Below are 18,739 nucleotides of genomic sequence, written 5' to 3'. Positions count from 1 at the left end.
AAATGCTTAATTTTCTGCTAAAAAAGCAATGTCACAAAAACCAAACATGTCTTATTGGATTGTATTGAATGACTCTGACCAAACTCCTGTTTGTAACATGTATTTAATAATCAAAGAAGAAATACAGATCAATTACATTCTCCCCTTGGACCCATGAAGCTGTGTAAGATGCCACAGTAGTGTGCTTAAAGAATGAAACTAATAAGTGGAGCTGCCATTATTTTGTTTTTAATCTTTCATGTTTTTGTAGCAATAGTTATAGTTGTTTGAGGCATAATGGATAAAATAGCAGGGATAGTAGCTAAATTAAATAAGGATAATTACAGCAAACTGCAAACTTTGCACTCTGAACATCCCAGCCAATAGAGAGCAATCTCATGGAGTTTTAAAGCCAAGCAGCTCATACCATTGCTAAAATGGGGGTATGCCGCTTTTGTATTTGCGATTATGTCACATTTCTACATTTTAAACATAATTTTCCTACAATTTTATTTTGTAAGACGGTATAAATATACAATGACCGCAAACATGCTTCTTGGAGTAACTGTTCTTGACTTTGATCAAATATAGCTTTCTTATTCACCCCTATTTCGAAGACTTGAGATCTTCCGATGTCAAAGTTGAGCGGTGGGGTTGTCATGTCTTTGTTGCCTGTGTAGCACCTCAAATGTTGTGAATAGAAGTGCGGGGTAAATGGAAAAATAACCGCTATCTTCACAGAAGAAAAAAAAATCAAACACTGCCCATAACAGGTATGTCTAAGTTTAGAATATCCGGTATATTTTGTACAGTTTCTTTGGGAGAAATCTCAGTGGAACCGAAACCATTCATCCATGCTAAGTTAGCTCAGCAGCTAGCTGTCGGCTAACATTAGCTGCACTTGTGGCACTGTTCCTGAATACCTGTCAACAGTACCGTTCATACGCGACACCTGTGTCTGAACTAAAATAGCCTCAAACGTGTACCTTCACCTGCTAGCAGGGTATGCTAAACCTGTTTTGAAATAGCAAAATGTCAACTGTTTGCCTTCGAGTTAGCTTGTTTGTTAGCATAGCCGTGAAAGAGGGGAGAAACATGATAGCAGGTGTATGTATGTAGCCGCAGAAAAATGGTGTTAAAATATCTATTGTTATAATGCTTTCATAAAATTAGATCAGAATAGAGGCAGTTTAGCTCTGTTTCATTAATGTGTCATTACCATATAAGTTACCCTTTGTTGGTATTGTTTATGTTATGGTTTATGTTTTGTTGCATCTCCACAGTTTGACTATAATTCGCTGGCACATGCATTCAGTTTCATTCACTGTCGGGCTCTTAAATGCTAAATCATATGTACATTACCTAGCTATGTGTCCTCAACATGCATATGAATTTATTTAATAAAGTCAAACCACCCAAAAGATGGAAGAAAAGCTGAATGGATCACTGCCGGTTGTCTCCCCAGAGTATCTTCATCAGTGGTGAGTGTCCCTCTTCACCACAATGTGGCCAAACAGGAGTCACTTTATATCAGCAAACCTGTGAATGGCAAAGTATAATGAAATGAAATGAAAGCATGTGCACTCGGTTGCCTTTTTGACTTCTTTTTTCCTCCATTGTTGTCATATAATACCATTTGGGATGTACACCATGACTGATGATCAACTACGCTGATCACTAACTAGTCACTCACCATTTGTCCACCGTGAACTTACAGTGTAACTTTTCCATGTTGTTTCAGCTGTATAATCTCATTTTTTAATCCTAGATGTACAGACTCAAAACTTTCAGAGCTAATATACACTCAATTGCAAGTTTATCAGGCGTATTTCCTATAGATACAACTAATGCAGTCTTAGACAACAAACCTGAAACTCATTCTAGCGTTGCTCAATCTTAGATGAAATAGTTTTTAAAAGTTGCTGGTTTTAAATATGTAGTTTTTTATGCTGTTGTTTGGTGCTAGGCTAAATACTACTGATGATTTTAATATGTAGTTTACTCTGAGTGACATAAAGTCCATTTACATCTCTCTAAAATGCTTTAAACCAACAACTGGAACCTTGTATTTGGATTGTTATACTTGAAGCTACTTTATAGGAGAATTAGTTGCTTCTTAACAAGCTTAAGAGAAAGTAAATCAGTTGCATTTATTAATTTATAACCAACTAATGCCTTGCCACCTAATCAAATACAGAAAATTGTCTTAAAAAACAAATATAAAGAGCTCTTAGTTTATGTGAAACGCTGGTTATTCTTCCACTACAGGGTTCAGTCTGCCCAGCAGTTTCAGGCTCTCCAGGCCCAATACTCAAACTTCAGCCGCAACCATCAGTTCCACTACCCAGAGAATCAGCCTGGAGAGGCAGACATGGCGAATCCAGAACCCATGATGGATCAGCAGGAACCAGCCAACCTGACAAAACGTACTGTGATGACTTCATTGTGTGTTTAGGACTTTGTGTTAACTCAGTGTGTTAAGAGTAGGTCATCACAACTATACCTGAATAATAAGGCTTGATCAAAATGTTGGCATACTGGATGATTTTAGCATGCTTGCAAGTAGGCAAGCTTTTGGAGACAAGCCTTGTGTAACTTTATAATGGCTGTCCAATATATTTGGCTTTTAAAAAATTATTTTGAATACTAATGTTATTTACATGGAAGTTTGATATATGAGATAGTCAAAAATGGAATTCGACTGAGTAATAATAATGCAATATAATATATACAAAGAGTCTATCAATATAGCAGTTTAATTAAATGCAAACTCATTGGGATGCCTTCTCGATGAAGGTTCAAAAAAAATCTTCTTATAATGATATCATCTTTCCTAAATTTTCTTTTAGCCCCAGCCAAAAAGAGAGGCAGACCAGCTCAGCCCAAGGAACCAAAGGCACCCAAACCGCCAAAAGTCCCCAAGGCAGCAAAGCCACCTAAGGACCCAAATGCACCTAAAGCAAAACCAGGTCCAAAGCCTAAGAAGGCCACTGAACCTCCAGCTGATGGCAAACAGGAAAAGATTGATGAGACCTTCAAGAAGGTAAAGAGGAAAGTGGACCGTTTCAAAGGAATGTCGGAGGAAGAGGTCATGAAGAAGACTCTGCCAGATCTGCTGGACTACAACCTGGACTATGTCATTGTAAGATTCCCTTGCCAGCTGATTAACCATAGAGCCATGGAGCATTGTGTTATTGGGAATTATTTTGATTTCGTAAAATTGACAAAAGTCTTCTGATTGCTTTTAGATTGGTATTAATCCAGGCCTGATGGCAGCTTTCATTGGACGATGGTTCCCAGGTCCTGGAAATCATTTTTGTAAGTTATGATACAAGATTGATTCTGAGTTGTGTAATGGTAAAAAAATGTTTACAATGCTGCAAGAGTGATTGGAGGATGACAAATAGATGCATTTGCTAATTTCTAATGTACACATAACAAAACTTAATACACTCTGTTGCATGTGTCTTGCCATAAATCTAATCTTTGTGAAAGTTTTTTTTTTCCCCAGTTTTTGTTGAAACTCTTAAAGAGAGCTGCTGATTTCATTATTTGATCACTCTGGAGGAAGAAGTTGTGTTGAATATGTGTGTTAAATTGCAACCTGAACAGAGCATTACAACCTCATGAATATAGGATTTATTGCAAGATTGTTGTATTACACTGCATCAGTTTCAACCAGACATACTCAATAACCTGGCAGCTGACCGCACTTTGAATTATTCTTTTTCACAAATTCATAAAAATGTTTGTGGGGAGTGTGGGCATGTGATCCTGTGCTACATTTTAAAGACCTGCTCAAGTTTTTAGTGTTCAGAGTGTGGACTTTTTTGTGAGTGTATAAAGACATACAGTATATTTTCTAGAATTAATGTTTACCCCAGTCCTTCCAGGTCATAAATGAAGAGTAATAATCAAGATGCTGTGACTCGATTTACTTCACAACAATACTTCTGAATTTGTTAGCCACAGAAATGAATGACCAGATAGCCTTTTGTTTTTAGGGAAGTGCCTGTTTCTCTCTGGATTTACTGAGGAGCAACTCAACCACATGCATGACAGCACCCTGCCTGCTAAGTACAAAATGGGCTTCACCAACATGGTAGCCAGGGCAACACCAGGAAGCAAAGACCTTTCAAGGTGTGTTGGGGGGAAAAAAACAACACGAGCGCTGATGTTTGAAGAAAAACTATAATAGCTGACTGAAGGGCTGATAGTGAACTTATTTGTTTGATAGGATTTTTGCTGAAGTGCTGTATTGTAACCATTTTTTCTATTGTTTTCACTCACCAGCAAAGAGCTGCGTGAAGGAGGCAAAATTCTCGTGGAGAAGTTGAAAAAGTACAAGCCCCTTATTGCAGTGTTTAATGGAAAATGTAAGTCCTCCTCTACTAAAATGGAATAAGTTAAAACTGTTTATTTAATTGACTTAAGATGATATTTTTCTGTTTTTTTGTCTCAGGCATCTATGAAATGTTCTGCAGAGAGCTGTTTGGCAAAAAACCCAAAACTCTTGAATTTGGTTTACAGCCCCACAAGATTCCTGACTGTGATGTGGTGAGAACTCCAACCCTCAGTTTCAGAGTTAGGGATGAAATAATGCCGTATATTCATCATGCCTAAGAATGACTTTTCAGTATTTGATTTAAAAAAATGGAATCCTGTGATTTTACCTATAATTAATGGGTCAGTGTCAATACTGTCTTTAATAATGAAAAAGTGAGAAAGCAGTGAGCAAGGATGAGATCTAAAATGTTTGATTAAGAAAAAGCTAAATCATAGTAGAAAATTTCTGCCAGTTTAAACAAATCTAAGAGCTGTCAAACACAACTGTAGATCCAACCCTTTGATTTCCTCTATACAGGCTCTGTATCTGATGCCTTCGTCCAGCGCTCGTTGTGCCCAGTTCCCACGTGCTCAGGACAAAGTCCACTTCTACATCAAACTGAGGGAGCTCAGAGATCAGCTGAAGGGTGTCCAAAGAAGCACTGAGATCCAGGAGGTTAACTACTCATTTGACCTTAATTTGGCCAAGGGTAAGCACAGCCACGACTGACAAGATGCGTTTTTGTTTAAAAAAAAAAAAAAAAAATACATAAAATAAAAATAAAAAATTTAAAAATGCTAAGAGCCACTGAAAGTAGTATAGAATGACTATCGACAACTTGTGCAGTTTAGTACATCTGGATATTTAATATCCAGCCTTTAGTTTGGTTTGTGGATTCAGATCACATCATGTTCGGCATTTTCTGTATTCTTTCCATTGTACGTGAACAGAGGATGCCAAGAGGATGGCGATAAAGGAGGAGCAGTATGATCCAGGGTATGAAGATGCCTATGGTGGAGCCTATGCAGAACGAGGACCTGAAGAGGGCCAGGCTGACGGCAAGACAAACGGTCACTGTACATTCTCAACTGCCGAAAACACAGGTAACCATACAGTTGAACCTGAGAGTAAGCGAGACTGCAGCAGAGGTGGACCTCTTGTACTCAGCACTAGAATTCCCTAATTTCTAGCTGGCTGTATTCTGCATCTTTTATATAGAGAAATGACATAGTGAAATGCAGTCAAGATCTTCTAACTTGCTAAACTCTGATGGGAGGTCAAAAGCACTATTCAAGTGTAAACTCCTTCAGATCTCAGCAGACTGATGGAAGAAGTAAATACAGGCGTTTTGTGTAAATTGAGACTAAAACTAACAATCTTGTCGTCAACATTGACGATTATTTTCAATTGTTCGATTAATTTTGTTTGTAAATTTTCTGCAAATAGCGAAAGAAATGTTTCTACTAATATCTAACCAGTGATAAAGAGAAATGAGGGATAAAAGAAGAACTTTAATAATCTTCAAAGAAAATAATTTTCTTACAGTTGTTCAGTTGTACGGTAACTTACATCAAAAATCCAAAATTTAATTTTCAGATTTTAAAAAAAATAAATCAGCAGAAAGAAATTTTTACAACAAATACACCATGCAGAGAAGAAGAGAGGAGATGTTGTCCTGGATGAAGAGGAGTGGAGGAGTGGCCCCACAGACTCCATCTATTATCTGTGGAGTCTATCCCACCTTACTTAGGGTGAAGGACACCCTGGACAGGTCACCAGTCTATCATAAGGCTACACATACAGACAACCAATCACAATTCACACCTATGGACACTTTAGAATTATCAATTAACCCCCTCACCTGGGAGGAAAACCTCTAAGGAGAAAACTCACACATGCAAACTCCAAACTCCATGCAGAAAAATCCCAGGCCCATGCCAGGACGTGAACCGGGGATCTTCTAGCTGCAAAGCGAAAGTGCTGACCCTCCTCACAGACTCATAAAACATTACTTGTTTTATCCAATAAACAATGGAAAACCTCAACATATTCAGTTTTCTTTAATATGCAATTGACAAAGCATCAGGTTGTCAAATTTGAGAAGCGAGAACCAGTAACCATGTATTTAAATGACTGCATTTAGTATTTAAATACTCTCAGAACTTGGCCTTTTTTAGTCAATGTAGTTCCTGTTTATTTTTCTGTCAATAGACTCACTCTACTTGAGTATTAGAAGTGAAGGTGACTGCGGTTACAAACACAACCAATATAAATCCAAATTGCTATACTGCACGTAATCATATGTAACTCTACATTTTATTAAATTAATTTTAGGTTTTTGAAATCAACACCAAGGCCTTGCTTATCATTTGAGACATTTGGATTTGTACCTAAGCTAGAAAACTTGTCCAGTTTGCTGTTTGGAGTATTGTGTATATTTATTTGTTACATTAATATAGTCATCTGTTTAACTAAAGGTTTATTAGGAAGAGTATTTTGAGCAGTATACTGAGTCCTTGCCTGGAACTGGCATACCCACTAACAACGCGTTAGTGTTACGTCACCAAGTCAATAACAGCGCTTATGTTTGTGTGTCTTCCGTCTTCAGAAGGAGCACAGGAAGCGACCACGTCACAGACATCAGAAGGACAGCTACCAGACGGACAGTGGATGACCCAGTCGTTTGCAGATCAGATTCCAGACATAAGTGGTGGACCAAAGGACAGCAGCATATGAGGAAAAAGGCTTTGGTGTCTGTGTGTTGACACATACAGACTTCAGCCAAGTCAGTCTTTTACCTCTTTTTGTCAGGTTTTAGATTTTTCCTTTTTACTAGTGTCTGAGCGGAATATAAACACATAGATGGACCTTTTAGAAATTTTGCAGAATATTCTTTCTGCGCATTTTATTTCGTTTGTGGTCTTGTAAACATGTATGATCATCTTCACGGCAGTCTTTTTAAATATGTGAAATCAGGGACTTGACAATGTTGCTTGGCTGTCTTTGGAGAAGGTCATGTATTTAAACATTTGTTTTTCCTTTGTACTGTACTGTACTGTACTGCACTGTGATGCAGTAAACGTAAACTTTTACAGCTACTGTTGTGACAGTAGATAAACCTTCAGATGTTATTTTATAGGCTTGCCTCATCTGTGCAGCCTGTCTGAGCCTCTGTTTACAGTGAGGACTGAGCTGGCATTAATGTTTTACTTCCATGGTGCTATGAACTAACAAGATGCAAATTGATCACTTGTTGAAACCAGACTCCTCATGATGTGTCAGAGGTCTGACAGAATGAACCTCTGAATCCTTTCATTACAATGTTACACAACTCAAAATGAGTTTATTTTAATCTTTTATCACTTTTTTGAATTAGGGATTTTAGAATTCTGCTCTGTGTTAATGAAAATGTCAATCACAAGGAATTTTATGAAACATTTGTCAATTAAAATATCCTGATGGTGCTTTTTCTACATTATTGGTTTACCTTTATTTGTATTCAGCATGTGGCTAAAAGTGGCACTTTATTATCAAGATATACAACTTGAAAAACTGAAAATAAGAAAGTGGAATCCAACATGCACTAAAGTTGCCAGAGGTACAATGTGGTATTTGGACACCATTTATTTTTATTTATTTATTTTTTTTTGGTTGTTCCAATTTTGCCTCTGTACACCACCACAATGGGTTTGGAATAAAGCAATCAAGATGCTGAGGTGGAGACTTCAAAGGGTTCAACAAGGATATTCCATTAGCCACTTGGAAGTTAAGAAATCTGCACCTGTTCCCATCTCTGTTTTCAAATCTAGCACACAATGGGAGACTTCAGCCAGTCTCGGGGCTTTAGTTAACATCTCTTTTAGTTTTCAAATAGACTTGCTGACCCCATGTGAGTTCATTAAGTCCATACAGTCCTTTCCCTCATAAATAACTACCCATTTAGCCAGAGCTGATGAATGTAACCTAAAAAGTTGTTCATTTGCAACTCGAAACAGTGTTCTGGTTGTGCATCCGTCTGTTTACAACTGTGTTTAACGTCACCTTTCCACACACAAGTGCAGGTGAAACTGTGCTGGTAGAGATAAGGGAGAGAAGGTCCTGGTTGTCTCCCAGGTTGTGGAGATTTTTGTTAGAAGTGGGGACGATAGTTGAATTTGAAGTCTGTATGTTTCTGTCTCCTCCTGTCTGGTGGCTGAGGTCTGAGTCAGAGGTGCTGCTGCTGCTGTGCTGCTCTGGAGATTGCCTGAACAGTACAATAAGACAAAGCTAACAAAAAAAGGACCGTCACATATATCAGGTTTGCAATGGTGTTATCACTTCTTCAGCTCTTGTTTAACAACAGCAGACATTTTCAAAAGACATTGTACATGTATAGACTAATAATTACATTTCTCGTCACAGTTACTGGCACATACACTACCAGTCAAAAGCTTAGACACACCTTCTCATTCAGTGGCTTTTATTTAATTATTTTCTACATTATAGATTAAAACTGAAGACATCAAAACTATAAAAGAGTACACATGGAAATATGTTGTAAACAAAACACTGTTTTTCTTCAGTATTAATCTACAATGTACAAAAATATTACAAATAAATAAAAAGCATTACATGAGAAGTTGTGTCCAAACTTTAGAGCGGTAGTGTACAATGTGTAGATTATTCCCTGAAAAAACAAATCTAGTAAAACTTTGTGTATATAAATCAGGAGGAAAGAAAACTGCGAAATCCAAAGGAATGTCACAACACTGGTACTGATGCCTTTTAAATCAGCTTGAAAAAAATAATCACTTTTGATTCATCTGATATACAATATACATACAGTAGAAGTGAGTGCACCCCTGAGCACTACGACTAAAAAGCTAAGTGATTTTAAACTGTCACCCTATAGTAACTGCAGAACTTCTAAACTGGACAGTAGATATTTGCTCTTATTCAATGAAATAAACTAAACGCTGTCACAGAAACACCGTGACTTTAATTACTGATTTATTCTATACCTGCAGTTGTGTTTCCATAGATTGATGTAACCGTCATAGACACAGCCCAATGGTCTAAAATTGAGGAAGTTGAGGTGTTCACAGTTTCTAACTATGTTCATGCAGTTAAACCAATTGAAAATAATGTACTCAATTTTGTGTCACAGGTATATTTTTGCAGTGAGTTTAAACTTTTGACCCTGCATTTTATATATAATCTTTCTAATGTATTTGTTTTTGACTGTTCGCAGAGGAAATACTCTACTTGTCAACTTAGAAATAATGCAGTCGTTAACAGGTGATGCAATTGTGAAAGTTTTGCCGCTCGAGTGATATTGCACAGAGGCGTACTCGCTTTTGTTGTGTACTGCAAACTGGTAATTAGAATCACCTGTGAGACACTCTTGGTGCCCACACAGCCTGAATCAGCCAATGAATGACGACTTCAGTGCTTCAAAAGAACTACTTGTCATTTCCTGCTTTTTTTCATTGGACCTGTTGCTACCAAGCACAAGAGCATTTAAGGATGCGAGGCCATCTCCTTAGACATTGGTATCCCTGTTTCAATGGTGATATGGTTCTGGGTGGCACATTTTTTTTTAGTGCTGCATTTTTGGTTTATATCATATTCCCCCAAAGGTAGAATACTTTCTGTGTTCCGTCAGTAAGTGGTTGACTCCCTGACTTTGGTGTGACTTTCTCTTTTCTTCCATTTTCAGAATTTTAGTAATAAACAGTCAGTTGTGGCAGATAAGCCAACTGCCTGTTGTGGCCTATTTCTTGAAGCCTCCATACCTCAGAAATCCTCTATTACAGAAGGTTTTAAAACTGTGGAAATAATGCCTCTAAAGAGCTGGCGGCTGACCTGGAACAGTCTAGTCATGGGCTCAACATGTCCCACTTGCTGCACAGTAAACCAATAACGGCTTTATATCCGAAGACCAAGGAGGTCTCCACTGGTGAAAAGACAAAAGGGAACAAACTACAATCCCTATGGGTGCCTGTTCTGTGGTAATGCACACCAGCAATTTGTGTATAGACAATTAAATGAAACTTCTAAGTAAAAGAACACTTTGCCAACAGTTCAGCACGGTGGAAGATCTATCGTTTTGTTTTTCTACTTCTGTTGCTGGAGGTCTGAACCATAGAGAGTGAATTACGTCATCACAGGATTACCAAAGGATTTTAGAGCAGAATGTGCCACCGAGTGTAAGAAAAGGTTTGAGTCAAAGAAGGTCATGGGTTCTTTAACACAATAAAGATCCAACACACCCACTAAAAAGAACACAAGAATGGTTGAAGAGAACTGGCCAGCAATGTGTCCTGATCTGAGTATTATTGTAAATCTTTGGTGAGAGCTGAAATCTCATTGCAAAGAGATCCAATTTTCTATTTCTCCATTTAAATTACTGTGAAAATTGAAAAAAAAAATTCTGCTTGTCAAATTTCTTTGGACATTCTATGAACACACTGGGATAATAAATATCTGGAACATTTCCATTTATATGGCCGCACAGTGGCTTGGTGGTTAGCAGTTTCGTCTTGCAGCTAGAAGATCCCCAGTTTGCGTCCCGGGCTTCCTGGGATCTTTCTGCATGGAGTTTGCATGTTCTCCTTGTGCATGCGTGGGTTTTCTCCGAGTACTCCGGCTTCCTCCCACAGTCCAAAAATAAAAAACATGCTCAGGTTAATTGGTGATTCTGAAGTGTATGTTGGTATGAATGTGAGCGTGATCGTTTGTCTCTCTGTGTAGCTCTGTGATAGACTGGTGACCTGTCCAGGGTGTCCCCTACCTTCACCCTAATGAGGATAAGGTGGTGTATAGATAATGGATGGATGGATTTCCATTTATTCTCTATTTATTATAATCTGAAGATATTGTACAGATTATACAAAACAGATTAAAGCTGCCAAAAATGGTGAAGTATAGCAAATCAATAAATGACATTAAAACTACACATTTAATAAACTCCAGGTTACACACACCTGTTGGGGTCATCTCCTCTGATGCACTGCCTGCAAATCAGTGCACTGCTGGATAAAATCATGCTGTTAATTTTAAACACAAAACATAACGAGTTGTTAGTTCAAGTTCACTTCCCAGCACTGTAAGCAGTTGGATATGAAATAACCTGCATCATGCCTTCCATTCTAGTCGCACAATCAAACCTCGTTACCTTTTGGTGAAGAAGAGGATCAGCTTGATGGGTAGGATGAGGACGGTCAGCAGGAAATATAGCAGTTTTATAGGAAGAAGGTCTGTTCGCTGTGACTGCCAACTGCTGCCATCATAACTGTTTCTGCATTGCTCACACAGCACTATTACATGCACACACAACATAATTCAACACTGTTCATTCATCACAAGGAGCTACATTACATCCTTATCTAATACACTTACAAGACACAATGAAAAATAGAATTTAAAAAAGTATAAAATAACTTAAACCAGACTTAAAGTAATAATCCTGAACTGAAATAATAAATGATCTCAAAATGTTTTGATATTCTGTTATTTTAGGGTGAGATGATTTTTTTTGCAGGAGATTTAATGGAAGCCCTTTAATGTAATCAAGCATTGTGTGGCTAATGTTGTTAATATTACGTTTGATCATATATATCAGAGCTCTGTGGAAACTATAAAGTTGAAGGACATTCAGAGATGGTGGAAGACCAACTTGAAACTGATAGACAAAGACTGGGTGGGTTATTTGTTTTTATGTTACTTGTGCTTAAGTTGAACCAAAATGTAGCCAGTTTTTCCATTTTGTTTTCTTCGCTCCTGTCTCTGTGCTCACATGCAGAGCATCTTAATACAGCTGAATTCCCTTTATCGATTCTGATTTATATATTTTTCAGTTTCTGGAGTCAGACAACCGAATGAGTATGAAATAGTGACTATAGCTGCTGTTTTCCACTGTTAAAATTCTTATTTAAAAGCTCGCAAGTTAAAAACAACAGCAGTGTTGTGAATTCGACTGTGGTTCCATGTAAAATGATCACTCAGATATAAAATTAGAGGTGATGGCCTCACACACTCATTTATGTTTGTATTGCCTGCAGTGTGCTCAACTGTTTTACTTTGTGCTGTCAGACACAGAGAGAGTCTTCTTCCTGAGGAGGCCGTGGACAGCAGCAGCTCAGCTGCTTCCAGAGCTTCAGACACTGAACTACTTTAACACAATAAATTGCAATTTCTTTTTGTTTCTCATTATGTCTTAAATATCTTCTATAACTTAAAACACACTTTGTGAGGGTGCACCTGTTGGCAAAGCACCTGACAGGGTTTTAATTATTTGTCTTTGCTTTTTCTGTCCTGTCTCTGGGTGTTTAAACAAATGCTCTTGCAAGAACAAAGTTGATTCCAAATAAATAAAAATGTTAAATTGGACACTTTCTTTAACCTTCAAACCTCTGCCTGGCTGATAATGAGCAGGCCTTACCTTTCTTAATGGCCACAGGGAGGTCTTCTAGGGCTTTGTGGTGTAGCCACCTGTGATCTTCCTGATGATGGTTTTGTCCATTCAGCAGCATCGTCTTCTTCCTCCTCTCTTCTGCTTGAACCACTTCGTTCATCAGCTCACAACAAGGTGGTTTGACTCTGCCCACTTTCACCCCCACACTGCGGGGACTATACTGTGCTTGAAGAAGATCTAAAACAAACAGTTGTCTGACATGTTTTGGTTGTTACTGTTTGCTGTAATCAGAAAGATTAAATACTTAGCATTGAGGAGGATGAAGGTGGAGGAGCTCACCACTTTCTCTCAGGAAACAAAGAGCATCCATGTAGCCGTTGTGGCAGATTTCAGCCAGCTTCTGTCCAAAACAAGTAAACGAAAAACTGAAGAATAGTGGAATTTTTTTCATGTTTAATATTTAAAGTCCACTGCTTAAAAGTCCACGAAATCCGAACCCACCTCAAGTGTGGGAGGAAGGAAGGATGTGCAGACACGATGCACATTGCCAGTGTTAACCTGAATGCTAACGTTGCCGTAGTGGACCTCGAACAAATTGAATGTACCCTCTCTGGGGCAGATGTCGCTCTCCCCTGAGAATGGAGCCATAGTGATGGTGTTTCGCTGCTCGAACAGGGGCATGTTGTTGCTCAGGGCTCCATCCATGTAGCGCTGATTGGAAAGAGGAATGAATGAATAGCTGACAGCTTCAGAGGCCTGCACAGATTTCAAACAGTCACAATCTTGACATAAAGAAAAGGCAAAGTGAATACCCCAGTGAATGCATGTAGTGTCTTTATGTAACGGGCATCTGTAGTATTTATACAATGGACATGGATTAAAACTGCAAAGATCATGTGTCTACGGAGAGCTCAGCACATTCAGTAACATTTTCAATGGGCTTTCTCCTCTACCTGTATATTGTACTCCAGGTACTGGTTTCCTACATTGCCCAGAATATTTTCTGCAGGGCTTCAAGAGGGAGTAAAAAGTGTCAGCGTATAAAAACAAAATATTGAGAAAAAATGACAGTTTTAAGAGGTGGGGACAAGCTTGGGTTGTACCTCTAAATTGAAATATCATGTCTTTTGTCTGAAATGCTTCCTGGTAGATTAAGGCAAATATGATTAGAGAAATAGGTAGTAGTTCTGCTCCTCTGTAGGATATTGCATTTGTCTCTTTATGACTGTTTGATGACAGCTTAAGTAAAAATTCACAGACCTTTATTTTTAAATTACAACAAAAGTTTTAATTAGCACTGTGTTTAAAGTGGGCTGCACAGCGGCTTGGTGGTTAGCAGTTCCATCTTGCAGCTAGAAGATCCATGGTTTATGTCCCAGCCTTCCTAAGATCATTATATATGGAGTTTGCATGTTCTCCCTGGTTTGCGTGGGTTTTCTTTGGTTACTCCCACAGTCCAAAAACATGCTCAGGTTAATTGGTAACTAAATTGTCTGTAGGTGTGAATGTGAACGTGATTGTTTGTCTCTATGTGTATCCCTGTGATAGACTGGTGACCTGTCCAGGATGTCCCCTGCCTTCACCCTAAGTCAGCTGGGATAGACTCTAGCCCCTCAGGGACCCTAATGAGGATTAAGCAGTGTATAGAAAATGGATGGATGGACTGTGTTTAAAGCCAGAAAAATATCCATTACCTCAAATAACACTGACCTACGTGTCTTAACTCCAATAAACCCCCCAGCAAGCTTGCAGTATAAAAAAACAACTTCACTCACCACTCCTCGGTATGAAGGTGGGATGAAACCACAGTAAACAGGAAAAAAGCAGCTACACATAAGAACCTGCAAAGGTGCACAAAGATTCTCAGCTTCTGGTATTTTATTGAATTACTGTCAGAGTATGTGATGAGATCGCTGCTCTGTTCGACCTGAATCAGCTCCTCTCTGCTGGCAAACTCTGACACCAGAACGTTCTTCCCATCAGACAGTCGGGTGAGGGACACACACAGCTTTCCAGAGGCCCGAAGGTGGGCGTCTTCTGGAAGCTTCTCCAGCAGGGAGTCCCGTGCTGTCCGCAGCAGACTAAAGGTCGGGTGGAAAACTCCCAGGGTGTGTTTTCTTGCCTCCTTTGCGGTGGTCATAAGGTCGGCACAAAGCTGGTCTGAGGGGCACAATGCAGAGAAAGCCATCTTTAGGGAAAGTGATAAATTATAGCTACATTTAGTGTGCAGAAAAATGAATTAGTTATAGATTGAATTTGAATCAAATTTAACACTATTATTATCTGGTTTATGTGTTGTTTGTCCTTTCCTCAATGTAGCCCTCCTGTTGGAGCTGCTGAATGCCTTTTTCACATAAACAAAATATCTGATGGTGTCATAGATTTTCTTGTACTGCAGAGACACAGCACCTGGCAGGTGTTGTACTTCCATTCATTTCCCTTGCCTTTGAACACTACATGACCTTTAGAATTTGCTCTCACTATTGCATGAACCCTGTGTGTGTCAGTGAACCTTCCAAGTGCAATGTTTACAGCACTTATTTTGAGATAACGTATCCTTGACATTAATGAATGGCTTCAGAAAAAACTTCAAGTAAACATGTCAGACATACATAGCGTACAATAAATCGAACAGAATCTATTATGTTCTTATCATTATAAAGTTTGATTTACCTATTATCACCACAGTGCAACCATTGCTATTGGATTTATTTTCAATCATTTTAAAACTAATATTTAATTCCTAGAACTTATGTATTGATTTGCAGTATGTAGAGACAGACTTTGCTTATTGTAGAAATACATAATAGAGCAAACACCACATTTTATTGCACACAAGACTAATGTAATAGAAAACCCCCATTAGATGATCATCATGTCAGAAAAACAAATGCTAATCTAAATATCACATGAGAGTCATTCCAGAATTGGAGGACATTTGGGCTTCAAAATTTTGGGAAAAATACACCTCCTCTTACAATTTTCTGCTACATATTCATCAATAATAGGTAATAAACTATCAAAGGCTTGATTGGCTCAGCTTACACATCAATGGTACCATTTTTATTCCACGTTTTATTTGTTGTTTACTAATCCTATAATTACAGTAACAGGGTTGCTAATCCATGCTAATGTTAGCTTTTTCTCATCAGTAGAAGCTAGATATTTAGCTAGCTGTTACTGCTGACCAAGAGGACAAACTGACTGATGGAAAACAGTAAAAAGAATTTGTCTTATCCTGACAATATGCATAACAGGGTTGCATGAGGTAGAGTGAGACATTCAATCAGGGCTGACAATGCTGTGAAAATAGGAAAAATAGAAGATAATTTATCTTTATTTTATAATAGTTTTTATTCAAAATATTATGCTGATTAAAAAAAAGTTCCCACAATTACAAGAGACATCAATGAAAAAAAATAACACCAAAAAAGGAGATTTAAAGTTAATTTTAACTCTTTTATTTGAGATTCAATTTGGTCATCAGGGGGGTGGAACAAGAGGAAAAATGGCATTTTAGGGGGAACTCCAGACTTATTTGGTATTTCAAAAATATTTTCAAACATTCTTTTCTCCTAGTTTTTTAGATTTGGTCTCACAACAAGTAAATTTACAGAACAACTGCATGTTTTAGTATTTTGTACATGGATTATTTGAAATTTGATAGGTGGGACGTAAAATGTCTTCCAATTCTGGAATGACCCATGAAGTAGAGATATTCATTAAATGTAGTTCTTAAAGATTTAAGAAAGCTCTGCAGTGTACATTGAATGTGACTCACCAATGGGAATCCCAACAGTCACAGCTGCAGCCACTAGACATCCAGATGACGCTCCACAGATTTTAGAGGCGCCATGAACCAGTTGTGGGACGCGCTCGAGAATACAGCTCAGGGCTCCCACGTAATAAATACTCCTGAATCCACAGCCTGCAAAAGAGATGTTCCACTCTTCGACCCAATTAAACATCTTCCTTGAGGTTTCCACTGACTCTGAGATTGCTGAAAACTCAGAACAACATCTCTAATCTTCTCACCGCTTCGATCATCTCGTACAGTTCAGCTGGTGCAAGAATTAACCTGACTTAGCCTTGCAACATTCAGAGGCACAAGGGGCAGTGCTTTAGTTGGACTTGATACAGCATTGCGCAACTTACCACGCTCAAATGTCACGTTTCAAAACAGAAAGCAAAGCTGGACTGACTACACTGACCGCAGTTAGGTCAACTGTGTGACATATGATACATGTTTTCATAAATTACTTTACCAACTGTGGGCAGCAGCAGGGGAGGGACAGGACGAGATGGGCCTGAGGACAACAACGTGAGCAACCGTGATGAGTTCTTGGGTGATTATGAAAGAGAGCATCTGATAACAAGTGTGTGGGATGAGGAGGGGTTTCAGTGAAGACGAACTGCTCACTTTTCTTTTCTCTCACACAGCAAATCTGTAAAGGCTATGGTCACTCATCTGGCACAATGCATTGACATCTTTGATGCGTCGGTACATTCAGTTCTACAGGAGAGTTTTCAGAAAACATTATAAATTCAGAACACGGAGAAATGCTCCATGAATCTGTTTCTTTTACTAACATGTTAAAAAGATTATTGAAGGCCCTATCAGCAATGAATTTCATGATGTCTGACCAACAGCGAGCCAGGGGACAATCCTCCGTCTTTTCTCCTAATTTCAGAAGAAACCAGCAGCCCTCCTCCTCAATCTCAATCACGTTTGTGTTGGACGAAGCTAATCTATGGATGCGGTGAGTAAGATTTAGAAAAGGATTTGGTGAGTCAGACTATGACGATGAGAAGTCCAGCTTTGTTTGTACTTGAATAAAAGTCTCAAATCTTTTAGACTGATGAGGATAACTGAAAGAGTATCACAAGGATCTTTAAGGGGTTTAAAAGATGTCAGTGAAATGATGTATGATAAGATGTAATTTACTGTCCCCAAACAAAAATTTGCTTTGAGCAGTACCACAGGTGGCCGCCTTCCCAGAACCTGGTTCTCCAGGAGGTTTTCTCCCTTTCAAAGGGAGTTTTTCCTTCTCACTTTTGCCAGTCTTCATTTTGCTAGGTTTCTCTTCGTTTCGCTGGGTTTCTCTCCATGATATAATATCGTAATATTGTCATCTTACTATGTGAAATGGCCTCAGGTGACTTATTTAGTGGTGCTAAATAAATAAAGTCGAACTGGGCAATAATATCTAATAACTTTGCATAAATTTCTAAAAACAAGTTTTCATTGTACAGGATACCAAGTGGAGGTTGATTGGAAAATGACAACTTTAATAATTTAAAATGAAATCTTAATTATGTAAAAGGTGATCTTTGTATTTTCGGAAGCAAGCGTAAACAGGGTCATTTAAAGCTGTGTTCGAACAGTATAACATTACATAACTATAATTCTTATCTCAGCTTAATATTGATCACTTCTATGCAAACAAATATTCTATTTGTCTTTCTAGAAAATACTTTAAAAAGTGAGCCCTATAATTATTATCAGGAAAATTCCCAAAGTCCTTCATTCATGTTGAAAGTGGTCAGTGCTGTCTGTCCTTTGTGTGCACTTAGGAGTTTTTCAATTTTTTTATTATTATTTTTACCTTCCTCTGTAAATGGGAGAAGTGGCCTGACCTGATCCACCCAAAATACTCCAGTGTGTCTGTGCACAATGGAAAAGTGTATTTGAGCACAGAACAGGTGTAAAGGTGGGGTCAGTACTTTAAAAGTAGGCCATGCCATGAAAGCACAATTACATATACACTACTGTTCTAAAGTTTGGGGTCACTTAGAAATGTCTTTATTTTTGAAAGAAAAACTTTTTTTTCAATGAAGATAACATTAAATGACTCAGAGATACAGTCTAGACATTGTTAATGTGGTAAATGACTTTTCTAGCTGGACACGGCAGATTTTTAATGGAATATCTACATAGGAGAACACAGGAACATTTCCAGCAACCATCATTCCTGTGTTTTAATGCTACATTGTGTTAGCTAATCATGTAGAAAGGCTAATTGATGATTAGAAAACCC

At 38.2% G+C, this 18,739-nt stretch overlaps 2 protein-coding genes across 11 annotated transcripts; one reads left to right on the top strand and one right to left on the bottom strand.

The window, feature by feature from the left end:
* Positions 1-134: 134 nt before the first annotated feature.
* Positions 135-16,888, bottom strand: LOC111567876 (patatin-like phospholipase domain-containing protein 2). Of its 9 annotated transcripts, none has more exons than XM_035947671.2 (9): positions 16,483-16,888; positions 14,629-14,861; positions 14,477-14,542; positions 13,203-13,412; positions 13,041-13,098; positions 12,729-12,938; positions 11,463-11,604; positions 11,272-11,334; positions 7,176-8,549 (listed from the first exon to the last, which is right to left on the bottom strand). In XM_035947671.2, the coding sequence occupies exons 1-9, from the start codon at positions 16,667-16,669 to the stop codon at positions 8,282-8,284; spliced, it is 1,437 nt and encodes a 478-aa protein (XP_035803564.2). In that variant the 5' UTR covers positions 16,670-16,888; the 3' UTR covers positions 7,176-8,281. The 9 variants fall into 9 exon arrangements, with proteins under 9 accessions (XP_054865201.1, XP_035803564.2, XP_035803563.2 ...); XM_035947670.2 differs by having other exon boundaries at positions 13,041-13,101; positions 16,483-16,884; XM_055009224.1 differs by lacking the exon at positions 7,176-8,549 and adding an exon at positions 8,600-10,938 and having other exon boundaries at positions 13,041-13,101; positions 16,483-16,883.
* tdg.1 (thymine DNA glycosylase, tandem duplicate 1) lies at positions 616-7,781 on the top strand. 2 transcript variants are annotated; one of them, XM_023269240.3, is made up of 11 exons: positions 616-752; positions 1,386-1,460; positions 2,248-2,405; positions 2,829-3,121; positions 3,228-3,297; positions 3,984-4,119; positions 4,273-4,355; positions 4,442-4,536; positions 4,844-5,015; positions 5,257-5,409; positions 6,915-7,781. In XM_023269240.3, exons 2-11 carry the CDS (start codon positions 1,402-1,404, stop codon positions 7,040-7,042), a joined length of 1,347 nt encoding a protein of 448 aa, XP_023125008.1. In that variant the 5' UTR covers positions 616-752; positions 1,386-1,401; the 3' UTR covers positions 7,043-7,781. The 2 variants fall into 2 exon arrangements, with proteins under 2 accessions (XP_023125008.1, XP_023125010.1); XM_023269242.3 differs by lacking the exon at positions 1,386-1,460.
* Positions 16,889-18,739: the final 1,851 nt, after the last annotated feature.

Source organism: Amphiprion ocellaris, chromosome 3, assembly GCF_022539595.1.
Source record: "Amphiprion ocellaris isolate individual 3 ecotype Okinawa chromosome 3, ASM2253959v1, whole genome shotgun sequence".
In the NCBI taxonomy this organism is placed as follows: Eukaryota; Metazoa; Chordata; class Actinopteri; family Pomacentridae; genus Amphiprion; species Amphiprion ocellaris.
This window is presented reverse-complemented; position numbering and strand designations above follow the sequence as displayed.